The following is a 22,552-nucleotide window of genomic DNA, read 5'->3' as shown; positions in this document are numbered from 1 at the left end:
TGAGGCTGTGCCCCCTAGTCCTACTGTCCTTTCTGAGTGGGAAGAGTCTCTCCACCTCTATCCTATCCATCCCATTCATCATCTTATACGTCTCAATGAGATCTCCCCTCATTCTTCTAAACTCTAACGCGTACAAGCCTAGTTTATTCAGCCTCTCCTCATAGCTCAACCCCCTCAACTCCGGCATCAGCCTAGTAAACCTCCTCTGCACTCCCTCCAAGGCCAAAATATCCTTGCGTAAGTACGGCGCCCAAAACTGCACACAGTACTCCAGCTGCGGCCTCACCAATGCCCTATATAGCCTCAGCAAGACCTCCTTACTTTTATATTCAATCCCCCTCGCTATGAAGACCAGCATCCCATTCGCCTTCCTGACCACCTGCAAGCTGGGTTTTTGCGACTCATGCACAAGGACCCCGAGGTCCCTCTGCACCGTCGCCTGCTGCAGTTTTTCTCCACGTAAGTAATAATCCTTCCTACCATTATTCCTACCAAAGTGGACCACCTCGCACTTGCCAACATTAAATTCCATTTGCCATTTCCTGGCCCATTCACCCAGCCTATCTAGATCCTTCTGCAGACACTCCACACCCTCTGCACAATTTGCCTTCCCACCAATCTTGGTGTCATCGGCAAATTTCAACACCATACACTCGGTTCCCTCCTCCAGATCATCTATATAAATGGTCAATAGCTGAGGCCCCAGCACCGACCCCTGAGGCACTCCACTAGTCATGAAGTGAGTGAAGATTTGGGTTCACAAACAGGGCATATATAGACACAAACTCAATTTACAAGATAATGGTTGGAATGCTAGTCTTAACAGATAACCAGGTTTTTACAGGTTCAGACAATACTAGTGGAGAAAGGGTTAAGCACAGTTTAAAGAGGTGTAAATTGGCTCAAGCAAGGACAGTTAGTGAGATTTTGCAAGCCCAGGAAAGTTGTGGAGGGCTATAGATAGTGTGACATGAACCCAAGATCCTGGTTGAGGCCGTCCTTGTGTGGAAACTTGCCTATCAGTTTTTGCTTGGTGATTCTGCATTGTGTCATAAAAACTGCCTTGGAGAATGCTTATACGGAGATCAGAGGCTGAGTGCCCTTGACTGCTGAAGTGTTCTCCAACAGGAAGGGAACACTCCTGCCTGGTGATTGTTGAGCGGTGTCCATTCATTGTTGTAGCATCTGCATGGTCTCACCAATGTACCATGCCTTGGGACATCCTTTCCTGCAGAGTGTCAGGTAGATAACATTGACAGAGTCGCAAGAATATGTACCGTGTTCCTGATAGATGGTGTTCTCACGTGAGACGATGGCATCCATGTCGATGATCTGGCACATCTTGCAGAGAGTGGCAGGGTTATATGGAGTGTCACTGATCTCCTGAAGGTCATCCCCACACCTTCAAACAACCTCAAACAGATCATTGTCTGCAGCAAACTACCCAGCCTGAGTAGCGAATTCCACAGAATCATGACTCTTTGAAAGAAGTAGCTTCTCATCTGTTTTAAATCTGCCACTCCTTATCCTAAAACTATGATGACTTGTTCTAGATTTCCCCACAGGGGAAGCATCTACTTTGTCGATACTGATTTTCATCATATACCTCAATTAAATCTCCTCTCATTAGAGAATATAAGCCTGAACTACTCAACCTTTTTTCATAAGACAAATGTCTCATTTCTGGAATCAATTCAGTGAACCTCCTGTGAACTGCTTTCAATGCAACCAAATCCTGTCTTAAGCGAGGGTACCAAATCTGTACACAGTACTCCAGGTGTGATGTCGCCAATGCCTTGTATAGGTGCAGCAACACTTCCTTACTTTTATGTTCTATTCTTTTAGCTATAAATGCCAAAATTCCATTTACTTTTCTTATTACCTACTGTACCTGTATACCATTTTCTGTGACTAATGCATGACGGCATCCAGATTTCTTCGCATCAAAACACCCTGAAGTGTCTCTCCATTTAGATGATAAATTGCCTTTCCATTTTTCTGACCAAAGTGGTTAACCACACACTATCCACATTAAACTCCGTCTGCCACATTTTAGCCCTCTCACCTAACTTATCTACATTCACTTGTAAATTTCTTATTTTCTCATTGTTCATTCGTGTCATCTGCAAATTTAACCACAGTCGCTTCGTTCCCTGTATCCAAGTCATTACTATAGATTGTAAATAGTTGGGTCTGAGGACCATACCCTGTGACACCACACTAGTTTCATCATGCCAGCCAGAAAAAGACCCATTTATCCCAATTCTCTGCTTTCTGTTGGTTAGCCAGACTTCTATCCCTGTTAATAAATTACCCCTAATCTCTCGAGATCTTACCTTGTGTGTGGCATCTTATCAATTGCCTTTGTGAAGTCTGGATATACTACATCTATAGGAATCCTATTGAATTACTAGTCATAGAGGTGCGTACAATTTTGTCTTTTAAAAAGTATTTAGGGTAATTACATGGGTTCTATGGGCATAGAGGGATATGGGCCAAACGCGGACAATTGGGATTAGCTTAGGGGTTTTAAAAAAAAGGGTGGCATGGACATGTTGGGCCAAAGGGCCTGTTTCCATGCTGTAAACCGGTGTGACTCTATCCACTTGGTTTATTACATCTTTGAAGAACTCTAAGAAATAGTCAAACATGATTTACCCTTCATATAATCATGCTGACTCTGATGTTGACTTTCCAAATGTTTTCTTATTAAATGGATAACGGGAAAGAGGAACCCACAGCAATAGGTACAGACTGAGCAAGGGGTATTAGAACGACAAAGACAAGTCCATGGGAAAAGGAAAGACACACATCTGTGCAGAACAGGGATATTCCCACTGCCACCTCCAAAGCCCAGGCTAAAATTCCTTGGAAAGCAGATCCAAATATTGAGCTGAGATGCAAAAAGGCACCGAGGCAATAATTTGCAACAACAAATTATGGGAGGATGAAATGCACACAAACAGTTGATTCATAACACACTCACCTGTGAATCAGAGGTTTGTTTCAGAATTTCCATGCTTTATGTGGGCTGACATTTCACAAGGTGGGTGCTACATTGTCAGAATGGTGTCTTTTGAAGGAGATATTACATTCTTGCCTGTTTGCCTTTTCATGCACTATTCTTCAAAAATGAGTGGGTGTGCACTAAACAATATTAAAGTAGATTAACTGATCATTTATATCATTTCTTTTTGTGAGATTGACTTATTAATAACTATTACTGCAGTTCACTGACCTCAGTGCTTTGGGATTTATTGAGGGTATTATGGGTCCTTTAAAAGCAAACTATTTGTTTCCTCTTAATTATAAATTTAAATACATATGAAAATAAAGGTGATGTAATTTTCAATGATGTCTTAGGGATGGTGGGTAAATTGGGTAAGCAGGATTTTTGTGCTGCCAGTGGGGTGCCAACAAAGCACAAAGGGATAATTCTTAGCAGTTTAGAATTCTGTTCATTTAATGGTGGCAGAACTTCAACTAATCTAATCTAAACAGAACATAGGAGCAGGAGTATGACATTCAGCTCTTCAAACATGCTCTGCTATTCATTTAGATCATGGCTGGCCTGTTTCTCAATTTCCATCTACCGATATAGAAACATAGAAAATAGGAACAGGAATTGGCCGTTCAGCTCTTTAAACCTGCTCCGCCATTCATTGTGATCATTTTGATTGTCCAGTTCAATAACGTGATCTCACCTTCCCCTCATTTCTTTCAATCTGCTTCACCTCAAAAGCTATCTCTCGCTCCATCTTGAAAATATACAATGCTTTGGCTTCAACTGCTTTCTGTAGTAGAGAATTCCACAGTGGTACCACTCTCTGGATGAAGAAATTTCTCTTCCTCTCAGTCCCAAGTGGCTTGCCTGTATCCTTAGACTTTGATCCCTGGTTCTGGACACCCTCACCAGTGGAATATCCTTTCTGTATCCACCCTGCCTTGTCCTGTTAGAATTTCATAGGTTTCTATGAGATGCCCCCTCGTTCTTCTGAACTCCAGCTACAACAATCCTAACCGACTCAATCTCTCCACATATATCAGTGCTGCCATCCCAGGAGTCAGTCTAATAAACCTTGGTTGCACCCTTTACAGTCACAACATCCTTCCTCAGATATGGAGACCAAAACTGCAGTCACTATTCCAGGAGTGGCCTCACAAAGGCCCTGTAAAATTGCAGCAAGACGTCCTTGCTCTTATACTTAAATCTTCTCGCTATGAAGGCCCACATACCATTTGTCTTTTTTTTCATCCTGCTGCACCTGCATGCTTACCTTTAGTGACTGATGTACACGGATTGATGTATGGTGGATCTTGTTGCACATTCCCCTTTCTGAATTCAAAATTTATAGTGATTCAGATAATAACCTGCCTTCCTGTTTTGCTATCTGCTTTGCTTCCATAAGCCTAATAAAAACCTTTAAATCTATCTTGAAATTTTTAATTGACCTAGCCTAAAACTTTCCAGATTTACTGTACTCTTTATGAAGAGCTTCAAGATAATCACCTCCAACAAGGCTAGCTACAACTTTTAACATTTATTCTGGATTTCACCACCGGATAAAGTATTTAATAATGTCGACTTTTATTAATTGGTTTAACCATCTCATGTAGGTTTATTATACATAGGTGTATTATGAAGGGGAGTAAAGACTTCATCCATCATTGTAGTGAATCTTTGGTGTACTTCCTTGTGAACTCATTACGTAAATTTCCTTAATGTGTTAGTCTTCTAAACTTTGTGACCGTAACAAAACTTAAACCTTTGTATTCAAAATCCTTTTCTCCTTGTATTCTAACCTTTTGAGATGGTGGCCGCATTCCATTAGCCGTTTTAAATTATGCTTTGTACCAGTCCATTAGCTTTTAGTGATTGCTATACTTAGACCCCTAAATCTCTCTGCATGTCCCAGTTTCTCACCTTTTAGAAAATATGTGAATCTATCTTTCTTAGGTCTAAAATGAATGAGGTCAGACTTCTTCAAATTGAACCCCTTCTGCCATTCACCCATTCTGACAATATCACCTTACAGTATTCTCCTCCTATCTGCACTTTATTATGTCACTTAACGTAGTGTTGAGAGCAAACTTGGATATATATTTCCTCCATTTCTTTATCTAATTTATAAACACTGTGAAAAGGTGAAGCCCCTGTATAGATCCCAGGGGAGGGGGCATCACAAATCACATCCTGTCGATTTGAGTGCATACTTATTATCTCTACTCTGTCTCCTATCCCCTAACCAATTAAGATTTTAATTGAAAAATATAAAACAATCAAAATGTTTAAAAATATCTTTTAAATTCATTGTTTAAGAAAATGGAGATGCTGCTGCACTGAATTTTTTGGAACAGATCAGTTACCCAGAGAATACTCATTGTAATGTGACAGTCAAATATGACCTTCTCATTCTAATATAGCACCATTTATTGGATCACAAGGAAATATTCAGAAATTTTAACATGGGATAAAAATATTTGGATTAAGTTTTCTAATGGGATATGTAATAGCGATTTTAATGTATTACCTCTTGATGTCCTATGAAATCAAGACCAAGGTGAAGCAGGGCTAAAAGGTAGGGATAATTAAATCAGAGCATGCAGTCATGTTTGAATCACCATTTTAAAGTCATGCATTCTATCTTTAGTTTTATATAAATTCTTTTGTCTGCATTTTAATATGCTAAGGAATGGGATTTATTAGATAAATCTATCAAAGAATCAACAATTACATGGTTACCCAAATAGCTGCCTCCTGTAATGTATCATTCTGTGATTCTAATTGCATCCCCTTGTCAACAAAGGTGTTGTGCCTCCAGTGTATCCTCCCTCGCTTGCTCCATGCATTAATGAACTCACGATGTAAAGAACCTCATGCTGTTAACTTGTTATATTACCCGTTGTCCTACAGCAATTTTAGTTGCTGGTGTTTGTCATTCAAAGCCATTAAATGTTGCAGCAGTATGTATGCAGGAAAGAAACAAATACAGAAAATACTGCAAATCTGAAAGTAGAATAACACTCAAATGTTCAGCAGTGATAATGGTTTGGGATGTGTTCACGGGGTTGGGGGGGGGGGTGGTGCGAGTTTGGAGAGCTGGGGTTTTGGTATATTGTAGGCATGAAAAGATTGCCATAAGTAAGGCTTTAAGTGATTGAGCAGCAGAATGATGACAGTTGAGTTTCTGACTGATTGCAGAGAAATTCAGGAGTCTGGAAAGTCATATTTGAACAGATTTCAGTGTATTGAAAAGAGCTTAATAAGAATGCAGGATGAACAAACTGCTCTGTGCAGGTAATTTTAAATATCTAGTCTGAACATCTAGTCTGATGTTGTAATATTTCCATTATTTTGGCCAGGGATTTTAACTAATAGAAAAGAGCAAATTGGATGGAGGATTGGACTATTGGCATAATTTTGCATTATTCATCACCATTACAATATCTTTGATTTTTTTTATTCCCTAGCACATCCCATGCTCACTTTTATTACAGAAAAGTCCTGCCCTACAATTATTTAAAAATACATATTCTTGTAATCTATATGTTTACATGAAATTTGCAAATATGTATTTATAGGTATTTCTCTCTTGTTAAGATTATTATTGTATTAGCAAGTACTTGTTTTGGAGTGTCAGCCTTGTCTGAAACAGAAGATTATGGGTCACTCGAGATTTGAGCCCAAAATCTAGACTGACACTTCTGTGTAGTACTAAATAAATACTGTACTTCCTGAGGTGCAGTCTTTCAAATTAGGCATGAAAAAGAGGTCTTGCTGCTTGCACTCTCAACTGACATAAAACATCCCTTGGCCTGTTTAAAGGTGTGCGAGGGATTTCCCCCAGTGATCCCAGGTGAGCACCACAGTGAAGCTTGACCATTGTGTTTTCCTATGTTACATTAGCGATTAAACTTCAAAACTAGGTAATTGATGGTGAACTACTTTGGACTGTCCTCCAGTTGTAAAAGGCACTATAAAGTGAAAATTCAACTGTTATCACATATTACAGTACGATGATCACGTGTGTCCAAGGATACTTAATTGACCTGAAGGCTTTGAGCTCTCTATGGGAATTCACCCACATAAGACAATGTTACTGTGAAGACACACGATTGTCCTTTTACTGGGCTTAATCCCATATTCAGCCATACTCTCTTCCTTCACTTTTCCTCTTGCAAAAATGAGGGCTTTATCCAGTTGAGGAAATTTGTAAGAAATTCCATAACAATTCTCAGTTTTCCGAATGTGCATCTTAGTCATCTGTGAGTTAACTTACAATCAGTAACACGTGCAAGCTTATCACTTGGGGCAATGCTTACATTTTCTAATTATTGCTGCAGCACACAATACCCATAACAGTTGCCATAATGCAATGACTCCTGTTCCTTACTGCTTTGTAAATAGTCTCACAACACCAGGTTAAAGTCCAGCAGTTTTATTTGGTAGCACAAACCTTCATCAGGTGAGTGTCTGAAGACAGCACCACATCATGCCATACTGCTTTGTGTACCTATGGCATAAGGGATGCTAAATGAAGAAGAAACATAAGAATGCCTAACTAATGGTCTCTATTCTTGATGTGTATTACCTGGATATCTTAAGCACACAAGTACATCCTTGCTGAGTAAGGGGCTGAGTGTTGGGGGAGTTGTTGGGAAGGTGGTTGCTGCTAAGCTATCAGTATTTGTTTGAAACTCATTAAAAAGTTACACCTTAAGTGGGTTTTTAATGCTGATGTGATTAACAAAATTTGAACAGAATTGGACCTGAAACAATAATATTGTAATGTTGGCACAGTGCTTGATGATTAATAAGTGAATTTTTCAAGGTAGACTTTTAAAACAATTTTTAAAAGTTCAGACTATTTTAGCATCTACCTTCATACTGTGCCCTAATCTTTAATTTACTCAACATAAAAATGTTAAGGGTAATTTTATTTTAATGCTTTCAGTTTCCTTTCAGTTGGGGACGGGTGGGGTGGTTGGTGAAAATTGTTCAATGTTATTGGCTGCTTCGAGGGCCTGGTGACATCACTTCAGTTGCACGCATTCTCTGTAAAGAATGCTGCAATGCCGCTAAACGTGAAAGTCACACTAGAGGGATTACTCAGAGTCTTAGTTCCTGCCCTAGCTGTGCTGCTGACTGCAGAATCCAGCACAATAATGATGATTCTTAATGTCCATGTGACTGACAGGCACCAATTTAAATCCCAGCTGAATTTCAGCATTTCATTGAAGTATCATCCTAGTTTATGTACAAGTCCTGAAATTAGGCTTCAATCCATAATCTTCTAAAGCAAGAGTACTACCAACTGAATCAAGCCTTCATATTTCTACACATGTTCAATACAGATGCCCTAGAATTTATCAAACTAAGCAATACTGCAATACGTGAAGGATGCATGTCATTCAAATATTTTAAAATAATTCAGCTATGTGATGCATATTCCATCTGCAATGACTAGTATTATACAGCTATATGTTTCCAACATAAGTTTGCAGTGCGTTTGTCAGGTAATTTTTCTACTTACATTAATTTTTTAAAACTAATTGCAACATCATCATTGCAACACTGATTTCTTCATTGCACTTTTGGAAAACAGCTTTCTGTATGTCAGATCCCTTTAAATTCTCAAATGATTCTGATGTTACACTGTATGTGTAGTGTTGCTGCCAAACCTTCTCCATAAAAATGTATCCAAAGTGCCTGTAAAATTGCTGGTTACTACTCAAGCAAGTTGTGTACAAAGAAAACATTAAGCTGAAGGAGATGCAGCCTGTGTTAAATTAGACTGGTCCATCTTGCATGCTGTGCCTTTTTTTGTTCTCAGTCACTGGTGTGCAGTAACTTACAAGCAGCCTAGTGTCTATCATATGTTGTTTCATAAATCTAATTGAGATTCAGTGTGTTTAATAAATCTCTTGCTTCTATTCAGATGTTTGACTGGATCTCTCACAACAAAGGACTCTTTTTGAATAGCTACACAGAGATTGGAGCGACTCATCAGCACGCGATGGAACTTCAAACACAGCACAATCACTTTGCAATGAACTGCATGGTAAGAGTCTGTTGATGAGAAACTGACAAAAATTGATGCAATAAGTATTTGAGTTCCTACTTTTCAGGTGGGGCGTCAGAGAAGTTGTTATAAAGAACTGAGATATGTTTCACTAACAAATAAGGCAAACAATTTGTTATTACTTAGATTCCTTCAAGCAGGGTTTCATGAGTTCTGGTACTTCAGTGCAATATTAATGGTATTCTAGCACCACATTGCAGTACATTTGGTAGACATTTGTGAGATTTAGCAAGGGATGCTATATTATAGCAAATTAAAATTGCTAATGAATGAGCATTACCCACGTATTAGTGGAGGGCTCATACGTGCAGCAGTTTCAGATTTGCTCAAACCACATGTGTTTACTATCTTTAAAAGCAATGGGTGATTTCGTATATTGAAAACATTGGCTGTGGATTTTGTCTAGTTGAACAGAAGTTAACAAGTTAATAAAACTGCCTAAACTGATACATGATTTGCTTGAGGACTATTGGGCTTGCTTTCTGTGAAGCTACGAATCAGTAGAAGACACTGACCTCTAAATAAAAGGCAAGTTTGAAGATGTTTTTCTTTATTCCTTCATGGGATGTGGATGTTGCTCAAACCTAGTTGCTTTAAACTAGGGTGGTTTACCAGGCCATTTCAGAGGGCAGTCAAGCATCAACCATAGTACTGTGGATCTGGAGTCACGTTGGCCAGACCGGGCAGACTTTCTTTGCTAATGGGCATTAAATAACCAGATGGGTTAGTCATCTGGTTATCTAAGTCACCAGGGCCAGATGGGATGTACCCCAGGTTACTGTGGGAGGTGAGGGAAGAGATTGCTGAGCCTCTGGCGATGATAAGAACATAAGAACATAAGAAATAGGAGCAGGAGTAGGCCATCTGGCCCTTCGAGCCTGCCCCGCCATTCAATAAGATCATGGCTGATCTGCCGTGGTTCAGTTCCACTTTCCGGCCCTCTCCCCATAACCCTTAATCCCCTCTCTTATTTAGCGAGGCAGCCTCCACCACTTGAACGGGTAGAGAATTCCAGAGATTCACCACCCTTTGAGTGAAGAAGTTCCTCCTCAACTCCGTTCTAAAACGCCCCCCCTTTATCTTGAGGCTGTGCCCCCTAGTCCTAGTGTCTTTTTTGAGCGGGAAGAGTCTCTCCACCTCTATCCTATCCATCCCATTCATCATCTTATACGTCTCAATGAGATCTCCCCTCATTCTTCTAAACTCCAACGAGTACAAGCCTAGTTTATTCAGCCTCTCCTCATAGCTCAACCCCCTCAACTCCGGTATCAGCCTAGTAAACCTCCTCTGCACTCCCTCCAAGGCCAAAATATCTTTGCGCAGGTGCGGCGCCCAAAACTGCACACAGTACTCCAGCTGCGGCCTCACCAATGCCCTATACAGCTGCAGCAAGACCTCCCTACTTTTATATTCAATCCCCTTCGCTATGAAGGCCAGCATCCCATTCGCCTTCCTGACCACCTGCTGCACCTGCAAGCTGGGTTTTTGCGACTCATGCACAAGGACCCCGAGGTCCCTCTGCACCGTCGCCTGCTGCACTTTTTCGCCACGTAAGTAATAGTCCTTCCTACCATTCTTCCTACCAAAGTGGACCACCTCACACTTGCCAACATTAAATTCCATTTGCCATTTCCTGGCCCATTCGCCCAGCCTATCTAGATCCTTCTGCAGACTCTCCACACCCTCCGCACAATTTGCCGTTCCCCCAATCTTGGTGTCATCCGCAAATTTCGACACCCTACACTCGGTTCCCTCCTCCAGATCATCTATATAAATGGTAAAAAGCTGAGGCCCCAGCACCGACCCCTGGGGCACTCCACTAGTCACCATCCACGAATCCGAATAGCACCCGTTGACCCCCACTCTCTGCCTCCTATTTGACAACCAATCCTCTATCCACGCTAACACCCTACCCCCAACTCCAAGTCCCCTGACCTTCTGCAATAACCTCTTATGAGGTACTTTGTCAAACGCCTTCTGAAAATCCAGAAAGACCACATCCACCGGCTCTCCTCTATCGACCGCCCTAGACACATCCTCATAGAACTCCAGTAAATTTGTCAGACACGACTTCCCTTTAATGAAACCGCTTTGCGTCATCAGTGGAGATGGGAGTAGTTTTGGAGGATTGCGGATGTAGTTCCTTTACTCAAGAAAGGGAGAAATTATAGACCGGTGAGTCTCACCTCAGTGGTTGGTAAGTTGATGGAGAAAATCCTGAGGCAGGATTTATGAACATTTGGAGAGGTATAGTATGATCAAGAATAGTCAATATGGCTTTGTCAAAGGTAGATCATGCGTTACGAGCCTGATTGAATTTTTTGAGAATGTATCTAAACACATTGACGAAAGAAGAGCGGTAGATGTGGTTTATATGGACTTCGGCAAGGTGTTTGATAAGGTGCTCCGTGCAAGGTTTATTGAGAAAGTGAGGGGGCATGGGATCCAAGGGGACATTGCTCTGTGGATTCAGAACTGGCTTGCCCACAGAAGGCAAAGAGTGGTTGTAGATGGGTCTTTTTTTGCATGGCGGTCGGTCACTAGTGGAGTGCCCCAGGGATCTGTTCTGGGACCCTTGCTGTTTGTGATTTTTATAAATGACCTGGATGAGGGAATGGAGGGATAGTTTGGTAAGTTTGCTAATGACACAAAAGTTGGAATTGTTGTGGATAATGTGGAGGGATGTCAGAAGTTGCAGCGAGACATTGACAGAATGCAAGACTGGGCAAAGAAGTGGCAGATGGACTTCAACCCAGATAAGTGTGTGGTGATTCATTTTGGCAGATCAAATAGGATGACAGATTATAATATTGAAGGTAAGACTCTTGGCAGTGTAGAAAATCAGAAGAATCTTGGGGTCCAGATTCCATGTTCCTTTGTACCGTTCTGTTTGCTCCCAATCTGAGCTACTAACCTCATCATATCGAATCATAGAAACCATAGCACAGAAAGAGGCCATTTGGCCCATCAGGCCTGCACTGACAACAATCCCACCCAGGTCCTATCCCGGTAACCCCGCATATTTACCCTCCTAATCCCTCTGACATTAAGGAGTAATTTAGCATGGCCAGTCAACCTAACCTGCCCATCTCTGGACTGTGGGAGGAAACCAGAGCACCTGGAAGAAACCCACAGAGACACAGTGAGAATGTGCAAACTCCACACAGTCACCTGAGACCAGAATTGAACTTGGGTCCCTGGCGCTGTGAGGCAGCAGTACTAACCACTGTGCCACCCCAAATCTTTGACCAAGTTTTTGGCTTCCCTCCCTGATATAACTTCTGGTTTTAGAAAATTGCCGACATTAGGGTGTGATACAAATGCACATTTTTTTTGTGATCTCAGGTGACGACCAAATGCTTCCCTGTAGATAATTTGGGAAATTTGTAAGGAGATTCATCTCACCAATTTTAGAGAGCATTGACAAGTGTTGTAGGGCTGGTAGCTAGCCAAATTAACCATGCATAGTGCAAGGCAAGGAATAAATAATCACATTGTTGGCCATAGAATTGTTAATATTTCACTTTCACTACTCAAAATATGCCAAATAAGATATAATTCAAAAAGTTGGAAGTGAAATAAGAGTATGAATCCTGCTATCCCACCATCACTGCCATTTTACAGCAGAATAGTGGTTTAAGGAGAAGGAAAATTTATAGGGAGTGCCTTTTGTTCAGTGTATGGTGGTGAATGTCTGTAACATGCCTGAGAAGGTGGTGGGAGCAGGTACGATAGTGGCACTTAAGGGGCATCTAGACAAATGCATGAATACGTTGCAAATGGAAGGATAAGGACTCCGTAAGAGCATTTAGTCTAATTAGCAATTTCCATTTTAAATAGAAAATGGATTTCTAACAAAAATATTTTTTGTCTTTTAAATCTGTTTGCAATGCAGGATGAGTACTTCACTAACTTTCTTTCCTGTACTAATGCTTTCAGTTCCCATGTGCATGTAGTCTGACCTATTTCCCTAATGATACTAGGCAGAATGAGTGGTTCACTCACTGCAGCTCATCTGAAGAGAGAGCAGGCCAGCCATATGATTCCCCAATTATTTAAATTTGACAACCATTTTTGAACTCTATTTTTAAAACTGCTCTCCTGAGAAAAGATGTGCTAAGTTTATACATTTTGAAAAATTTAAAATATGCAACTGATTTAATTAATATGGTTAAATGTAGATTTATTTTGTCCTATTTAATTTAACACCCTCTTGTTAATTATTGCTGTTACTGTGCATGATGATATAAGTCATCTATTTCATTTCATGAAGAAATATGTTTTATTTGGCTATGATGAATAGAGTGAAAGCTGCTTCACCCTATAAATATATTTGATGAGCTATAAAGCCATTTTCAGTGCTGACTGCATTCAGCTACAATTGGAATATGTTTGATGTAGTAACATAAAACCAGATTATGGTGAATATTGAAAATTTGAAATAAAAACAATGTACTGGGAGTACTCAGCAGTTCTGACAGCAGCTGTGGAACGAGAAACAGATTTAATGTTAGAGTTGAAGCAGATTTAGGACAGAGTTGAAGCAGATTTAGGACTGAGTTGAAGCAGATTTAGGACTGAGTTGAGGAGGAACTTCACACAAAGGGTTGTGAATCTGGAATTTCCTGCCCAGCGAAGCATTTGAGGCTACCTCACTGAATGTTTTTAAGGCAAGGATAGATAAATTGTTGAACAGTAAAGGAATTAAAAATTATGGTGAGTAGGCGGGTAAATGGAGCTGAGTCCACAAAATGGTCAGCCATGATCTTATTGAATGGTGGAGCAGACTCGAGGGGCCAGATGGTCTACTCCTGCTCCTAGTTCTTATGTTCAAGATTCTGTCAGACCTGCAAAATCTGACATTGTATCTTGCTTCGTTGTACTGAATCAAAATGTTCTTATTATTGATCCATGTCCACTTAATCAGTAAGTATCTATTTTCGATCAGATTATGTATTTTTTGTGTTGTCTTGTAGCCAACAGCAAGGTATTTTCCAATAAACCTGGCCTATGCCACAGAAGAGTCCTGTGCCCTAATGCAAAATCTTCTGGTGCAACGACTAAGTGCCTTTCAACATGGCACTAAAATTGAGCTACTTCCATTTGATTTGTATGGCACGCGCTATTTATTTGAGCATTGCCAGTGTGATGCGTACGTCATTTCTGAGCGAAATATTTTCACCAATAGATGCATTTTCAGAAGTTGCAGATTCTCATGCCTGTATTCAAGGCAGTGTTATTCAGGAAGCCTGACAACCATTAAGACACTGCCAACATTCACAGCCTTCCCCTTGATTATTAGTAAATTTGATATAATTATTAATTGGCATTTCCCCCCATATATTTAAATAAATGGTTCACAAAACTTTGTTTTCTTCTGAGAGATTAATTTTGTCAGCTGTTCTTGTCTTCTATTATCCTATGTAATCTTTGTTATCCTGTGTAATCTTTGTTTATGTTTAGCTCTTTCTAGTCTCTTCGAATGCCTATTAAGATACTTTCCTGATATGATGACCTGCATTTATGCTTTCTGGACAGTTCTTCACACCTTGTCAGGTTTTCTCCGCAGATTATTCTGCAAATTATTCTTGACACCTTCATTCATACTTTCACTACCGCACTCCAACCAATAAGTAGACCTTTGCAAATTCCAGAAGCTGCAGATCTCCAAAGCTATTCCTATATTACTAATACACATGGGAAAGTTTGCTGACCTAAAACAGATCCACTAACATGTTATATTTTAACATGGAATTAACATTTTTCTTTTATATTGATGTTTGAAAGAACAATAAACTTTAGTTAATCATTAAATAAAATTATTCATAAAATTGGAGTGAGTTTCTTTGTAGTGGTTGCATGTTCTCCATGAACAAGGTGGATTCATGTTGACTCATAGTCAATATAACTTTTGTATTTGTATCTGTGATTACAGATCTTCCCATGGTCTCACCCTCTTTATCCTGATAATCTCCCCCCAGCCCTACACCAACAAGGTCTCTGCATCCCTCCAATTCTGATCTTTTGTGCACTCCAGATTTTTAATGTCTTCATGTCTTCAGCTGTCTAAGTCTAAAGTCCTGAATTCCCTCACTAAATTTCTCTGGTTCTGCCAACTCTGTTCCTTTGACTCATGTCTTAAATCCTAACAAATCTGTGCTTACTTTCACCTGGACAGGTGTGGAATAGTTAGGAATTTTGTTCTGTATCATCATTTCTAAAAGCTTTCTCATGATTAAAGTTAAACTGACTGGTCTGTAATTGCTTTATTTATCTGTACACTGAGAGATTCTGGCTTTGTACCTCTGCAATCTCCATTTTTACTTCCCTCCCTTTCTTGGGATGCATCATAACCAGTCCTCGTGACACTAACTTTCAGTAAGTTCATTCTGATACTTCCTCTTTATCAATTGTTAAACCCATCCAGTACCTCAATTACCTCATTACTCTTACTTTGGTAACATCACCTTCCTTGCTTAAAAAACCTGATGTCATGTAGTAATTTAGTACCTCAGTCATGCCTTCTGCTGCCATGTATAAATCCCCTTTTTAGTTCTGAATTGACCCTGTCACTCCTCTTACTATCCTTTTACTATTGAAATGCTTAAATAAAACTCTGAATTCCCATTTATGTTAGCTGCCAGTCTCTCATTCTCTTTGCCTTTCCGATTTCCTTTTTCTTTCTATTCTGAACCTTGTGTATTCAACCTAGTTCTCAATTCTATTATCAACCTGACATCTGTTATAACAGTTCATTTTATTGTCCATCACTTCATCACTCAGGGAGCCCCCCCTTATGGGAACGTATCTTAACTGCTGTACCCACGCCATTTCTTCTTAAAGGAAGCCCATTGTTATGTTACATTTTTTCCTGCTGTCTTTTAATTCCAGTTTACCAGGGACGTATCTGCTGTAACCCCACTGAAATTAAACGTTCAAAATTAAGTATTTCTATCTTAGATTGCTCCTTGCCTTATTTCATGTTTAACTTAAAACCTTAATATGCTTCTCATCTCCTTTCCAAAAAGGTCCTTGACTGACACCTGATCTACTTAAACCACTTCATTTTCAAGAACTAGGTCGAGCAGTGTCTGTTTCCTTGATGGACTGATCAAGGAAATTCTTCTTAATACAGTTCAGAAACTCACCCTCATCTCTACCATTTTCACTATTACTACCATAATCTATGTTAGGTTAATTAAAATCAACATTATTCCATCCTATAGTTTTTGCACCCGTGCATTTTCCTTACAAAATTGCCCCTCCTATATCTTTTCCACTAGTTCGTAGCGTATAGAATACAGTTATGTATGAACATAAGAACTAGGAGCAGGAGTAAGCCATCTGGCCCCTTGAGCTTGCTCCGCCATTCAGTTGATCTTTTCGTGGATTCAGCTCCACTTACCTGCCCGCTCATCATACCCTTAATACCTTTACTGTTCAAAAATTCATCTATCCTTGCCTTAAAAACATTCAATGAGGTAGCCTCAACTGCTTCACTGGGCAGGAAATTCCACACATTTGTGTGAAGAGGTTCCTCCTCAACTCAGTTCTAAATCTGCTTCCCCTTATTTTGGGGCTATGCCCCCTAGTTCTAGTGTCACCTGCCAGTGCAACGACAACTTCCCTGCTTCTATCTTATCTATTCCCTTCATAATCTTATATGTTTCTATAAGACCTCCCCTCATCCTCCTGAATTCCCATGAGCATAACCCCATTCTACTCAGTTTCTCTCCATAAGCCAACCCTCTCAACTCCGGAATCAATCCAGTGAATCTCCTGTGCACCCCCTCCAGTGCCAGTATATTCTTTGTCAAATAAGGAGACTAAAACTATACACAGTACTCCAGGTGTGGCCTCACCAGAATCTTATACAGCTGCGACATGACCTCGCTGTTTTTAAACTCCATCCCTCTAGTAATAAAGGACAAAATTCTATTTGCCTTCTTAATTACCTGCTGCACTTGCAAACCAACTTCTTGGGATTCCTGCACAAGGACATCCAGGCCCCTCTGCATGACACAAGCAATTTTTTACCATTTAAATAATAGTCCATTTTGCTGTTTTTACCAAAGTGGATGACGTCACATTTACCAACATTGTATTCCATCTGCCAGACGCTCATCAACTCACTTAGACTATCAATATCTCTTTGCAGACTTTCAGCGTCCTCTGCACACTTTGCTCTGCCACCCATCTTAGTGTCATCTGTGAATTTTGACACACTATACTTGGTCTTTTCCAGACGTCGCTGGATTCCGGGGAAGTACCGGAAGATTGGAAAACGGCTAATGTTACGCCGTTGTTTAAGAAGGGTGCCAGGCAAAAGGCAGGGAATTATAGGCCGGTTAGTTTAACGTCTGTTTTAGGTAAAATGTTAGAATCCGTCATCAAGGAGGAAATAGCGAGGCATCTTGCGGGGAATTGCTTGATAGAGCAGACGCAGCACGGTTTCGTTAAAGGGAAGTCGTGTCTGACAAATTTACTGGAGTTCTATGAGGATGTGTCTAGGGCGGTGGATAGAGGAGAGCCGGTGGATGTGGTCTTTCTTGATTTTCAGAAGGCGTTTGACAAGGTACCTCACAAGAGGTTATTGCAGAAGGTCAGGGGACATGGAGTTGGGGGTATGGTGTTAGCGTGGATAGAGGATTGGTTGTCAAATAGGAGGCAGAGAGTGGGGGTCAACGGGTGCTATTCGGATTGGCGGATGGTGACTAGTGGAGTGCCTCAGGGGTCGGTGCTGGGGCCTCAGCTATTGACCATTTATATAGATGATCTGGAGGAGGGAACCGAGTGTAGGGTGTCAAAATTTGCTGATGACACCAAGATTGGTGGAACGGCAAATTGCGCGGAGGGTGTGGAGAGTCTGCAGAAGGATCTAGATAGGCTGGGCGAATGGGCCAGGAACTGGCAAATGGAATTTAATGTTGGCAAGTGCGAGGTGGTCCACTTTGGTAGGAATAATGGTAGGAAGGACTATTACTTACGTGGCGAAAAACTGCAGCAGGCGACGGTGCAGAGGGACCTCGGGGTCCTTGTGCATGAGTCACAAAAACTCAGCTTGCAGGTGGTCAGGAAGGCTAATGGGATGCTGGCCTTCATAGCGAGGGGGATTGAATATAAAAGTAGGGAGGTCTTGCTGCAGCTGTATAGGGCACTGGTGAGGCCGCAGCTGGAGTACTGTGTGCAGTTTTGGGCGCCGTACTTACGCAAGGATATTTTGGCCTTGGAGGGAGTGCAGAGGAGGTTTACTAGGCTGATACCGGAGTTGAGGGAGTTGAGCTATGAGGAGAGGCTGAATAAACTAGGCTTGTACTCGTTGGAGTTTAGAAGAATGAGGGGAGATCTCATTGAGACGTATAAGATGATGAATGGGATGGATAAGATAGAGGTGGAGAGACTCTTCCCGCTCAGAAAGGACAGTAGGACTAGGGGGCACAGCCTCAAGATAAAGGGGGGGCGGTTTAGAACGGAGTTGAGGAGGAACTTCTTCACTCAAAGGGTGGTGAATCTCTGGAATTCTCTGCCCGTTGAAGTGCTGGAGGCTACCTTGCTAAATATTTTTAAGACGCGGGTTGATGGGTTTTTGATAAGAGAGGGGATTAAGGGTTATGAGGAGAGGGCGGGAATGTGGAACTGAGCCACGACAGATCAGCCATGATCTTATTGAATGGCGGGGCAGGCTCGAAGGGCTGGATGGCCTACTCCTGCTCCTATTTCTTATGTTCTTATGTCTCCAACTCCAAATCATCTATGTAAATCGTAAACAATCCCATCAATGATCCCTGAGGGACACCACGTGTCACTGATCATCAACCAGAAAAAAACCATTTACCCCCACTCTACTTTCTTAGTTAGCCAATCCTCTATCCATGCACCTTTATCTTGTGTAACAGTCTTTGGTGTGGCACCTTGCCAAATGCCTTCTGGAAATCCAGATACACCACACCTACAGGTTCCCCATTGTCCACTGCCATGTAATGTTCTCAAAGAATTCCACCAAATTAGTCAAACATGACCTTCCCTTCATGAAGCCATGCTACATCTTACCAATGGGACAATTTGTATCTAGATGTCTCGCTATTTCTTCCTTGATGATAGATTTAAGCATTTTCCCTACTTCAGAAGTTAAGCTAACTGGCCTATAGTTATCTGCCTTTTTTAAACAGTGGCGTTACATTTGCTGTTGTCCGGTCAGTGGGAACCACCCCAGAGTCCAGCGAATTTTGGTAAATTACCAATTCTGCATTTGGTATTTCTCCTGCCATCTCTTTTAGTACGCTGGGATTCATTCCATCAGGACCAAGAGACTTGTCTACCTTTAGCCCCATTAACTTGGCCAACACTACCTCTTTCATGATAATGGTAATTTCTAAGTTCTCACCTGCCAAAGCCTTCCTGTCATCAATTTTTAGCAAGTTATTTGTGTTTTCCACTGTGAAGACTGACACAACATACCTGTTCAATTCCATCCGCGATTTTCTCATTTCCGGTTATTACATCCCCCTTCTCATCCTCTAAAGGACAAATGTTTATTTTTGCCACTCTTTTTCATTTTATATTTGTAGAAACCTTTACTTTCTGTTTTTATATTCTGAGCTAGTTTACTCTCATCTATCTTACTTTCCTTTATAGCTTTTCTCATGGCTTTTTGCTGACCTTCAAAGATTTCCCTATCCTCTCGGTGCCCATTACTCTTTGCCACTTTGTATGCATTTTCTTTCAATGTGATGTCTGCCTTTATTTCCTTAGATATCCATGGCTGATTATCTCTTCTACAGTCCTTCCTTATCACTGGTATATACTTTAGCTGAGCACTGTGAAAGATCACTTTGAAAGTTCTCCACTGTTCCTAAATTGTACTACGGTCACTGGTTGCGTGCCCTCCCCCTCCAGAATGTCCAGCAGCTTTGAGACATCCTTGACCCTAGCACCAGGAAGGCAACATACCATCCTGGAGTCTCGTTTGCGGCCACAGAAACGCCTATTTATTCCCCTTACAATTGAATCCCCTATAATTATTGCCCTGGCACACTTTTTACCTCTCCCCTCTGCAGCAGAACCAACAGTGATGCAACGAGTTTAGCTGCTGCTGCTTTCCCTAGAGAGGTCATTCCCCTCAACAGTATCCAAAGTGGTATATCTGTTCTGCAGGGAGATTCCCGCACTACCTGCCTATCTCTTTTGCTCTGTCTGGTGGTCACCCATTCCCTTCCTGCCTGCGGAATCCGAGCCTGTGGTGTGACCACTTCTCTGTACGTGCTATGCACGATACTCTCTGACTTGCGGATGCTCCTCAGTGTCTCCAGCTGTCGCTCCAGCTCTGAAACTTGAGCTTCCAGGAGCTGAAGCTGGAGATGCTTCCTGCACACATGCTGACCCAGGGGACTGGAACTGTCCCAGCCTGCCACATGGAGCAAGAGGAGCAACCCACGGCTTGGAGCTCTCCTGTCATATATTACCACTTTAAATTAAACTTTTGAAAGACGTTTTGTTCTAGGCATGGCACGTCTGTTATTTCTTAACAATAACCCAACAAATTCAGTCCTCCATTTATCCAGGGCATCATCCCTCTTCAGCACTCCCTACTCATTACACCCATCACTCTTCCTTTTGTGTTGATTTGGTCTGCTGATTTTCTCTGTCTCCCACTGATTCCCACCATTGTTTTTACTTGTTTGTCTCTGACATTGTTTTCCATCAAGCTTGTTCTCTGAGTTGTCTCTTTTGCAATTAGAAGTTTTTATATACTAAATTGTGATATACTGCATTACAGCGCCAGAGACCTGGGTTCACTTCTGGCCTTGGGTGTTTGTTTGTGTGGAGTTTGCACATTCTCCCCACTTCTGTGTGGGTTTCCACTGGGTGTTCCTGTTTCCCTCCTCAGTCCAAAGATGTGCAGGTTAGATGGATTGACCATGCAAAAGTGTCCTGTGGTGTCAGAGGGATTTAACCTGGTGTTGTGAGACGACTTATTGTGTTTACCCCAGTCCAACACCTGCATCTCTATGTCAGAGGGTAAATAGGTAGGCTTGTAGGAATAGGGCCCTGGGTGGAATTGTTGTCAGTGCAGGCTTGATGGGCTTAATGGCCCCCTTCTGCACAGTAGGGATTAAAAAAAGTGAAAGACTGATTTTTTTTCTCTTGACAGAAATGATGATCTTGCCTTTGATTTGAAATTGACAAACTATGAGAGGTTAGGTGATAACATTCCTAGAACATGGAGTAATTTGTTGGAAGGAGTGATTATGACAGGTACCACTGCATCTTTAAAAGGAAATTTGGATAAATGGTCAAAGCAGGGAAGTTGTGGTGACTTGGAATGAGCAAGGGGTAATGAGAGTAGTTTTCACTTGGTTTAGGAAGAAGCTGGCATGAACTTTGGGTTGATAGCCTCTTTCTGTATTGTAAACCTCTCTGTTTTTTATAGCACTAGATGTTTATGAAATGCAATAAAAATGCTGTTAGAAGTTGGAGAGGGTGATCCTGATCACAAAAGGAATAAAACTGTAAGTGCATCACCCAGCTTAACCTAGGAACGAAGAAGGTTCATTCGGCTGTAATTTGGATAAAATTTACAGTCAAATTAGAAAGATATAGGTTAATTAAAGATAGCCAATATGGACTTGTAAAAGGCAAGTTATACCTGGATAGAATTCTTTGAACAAGTAATTGAACGGAAGCAAATGTAGTTGATTTTCAGTGCCATTTAGCAGGCTTGTTGATTATGTGGAATGGATTAGCACATTTAGGAATTTGATTAAAGAAAGAAAATAGAGGGCCAAAGCGAATATTTTTGGATTTTTTAATTAGTTTTTTTCCAGTGAAATAAATACGTTGCTTTCAAACCAAAGGGTTAAATGAAACTTTAATTTTTGGCAGAGATATATTTAATTGTAATTCAAGATAAAATATTAGTTGGGAAATTATAAAGTTTGCATAAATTTTAACATCAAATTAAATGCCTGTGCTTTTGTTTGAAACTTTAGTTTTCACTGAAGTAGCATATTTTAAATGGTGTTGCAATGTATAATTATCATAGCGCTATTGTGTTAAATTGAGTCACATGTGCAATGTCCAGTTGTGGTTGACATTGTAATTAGACTGTAGAAAGCATGTATTAAAAATGGGATGGCCAGTCACTATATTAAAATATATTGTAGTATTTGGGCACTTAAATGTCATAAGTAGTTTATGCTTAATTGACACTAACATACAAATTACATAACAGAAAATTAGCTTTGTTGCTTTGAGTTTTAGGCATACTTTTTGTTCGACCATAATGCTGTTCATGTAACTTTGTCTTTTTGCTTGTTTTCAACTTTTCTCTTTTTTTGTTGTCTGTTTTTCATACTCCTCTCCTTGTTTTCTCTTTGTATACCTCAATGCACTTCTTTGTTTATTTTTGTATGTTAGTTTATCTTTGACTTTTTAAAATATTCCATTGCCTGAATCTACTTTTATTTCTT

General features: G+C 40.7%; 1 protein-coding gene across 4 annotated transcripts in view; it reads left to right on the top strand.

The window, feature by feature from the left end:
• Positions 1-22,552, top strand: part of LOC145354025 (triple functional domain protein) — a 641,321-nt gene that overhangs the window by 265,095 nt on the left and 353,674 nt on the right. For all 4 annotated transcript variants that reach the window (XM_080205115.1, XM_080205124.1, XM_080205134.1 and 1 more), the window contains one exon: positions 8,940-9,062. In XM_080205115.1, coding sequence (XP_080061241.1) covers positions 8,940-9,062 — 123 coding nt within the window. The remainder of the gene's footprint in view (positions 1-8,939; positions 9,063-22,552) is intronic.

This window comes from Carcharhinus amblyrhynchos, chromosome 2 (assembly GCF_965287045.1).
Source record: "Carcharhinus amblyrhynchos chromosome 2, sCarAmb.v2.hapA, whole genome shotgun sequence".
NCBI classification, from domain to species: Eukaryota; Metazoa; Chordata; class Chondrichthyes; order Carcharhiniformes; family Carcharhinidae; genus Carcharhinus; species Carcharhinus amblyrhynchos.
The sequence above is the reverse complement of the archived record's forward strand: the minus strand, read 5'-3'. Positions and strand labels throughout refer to the sequence as shown.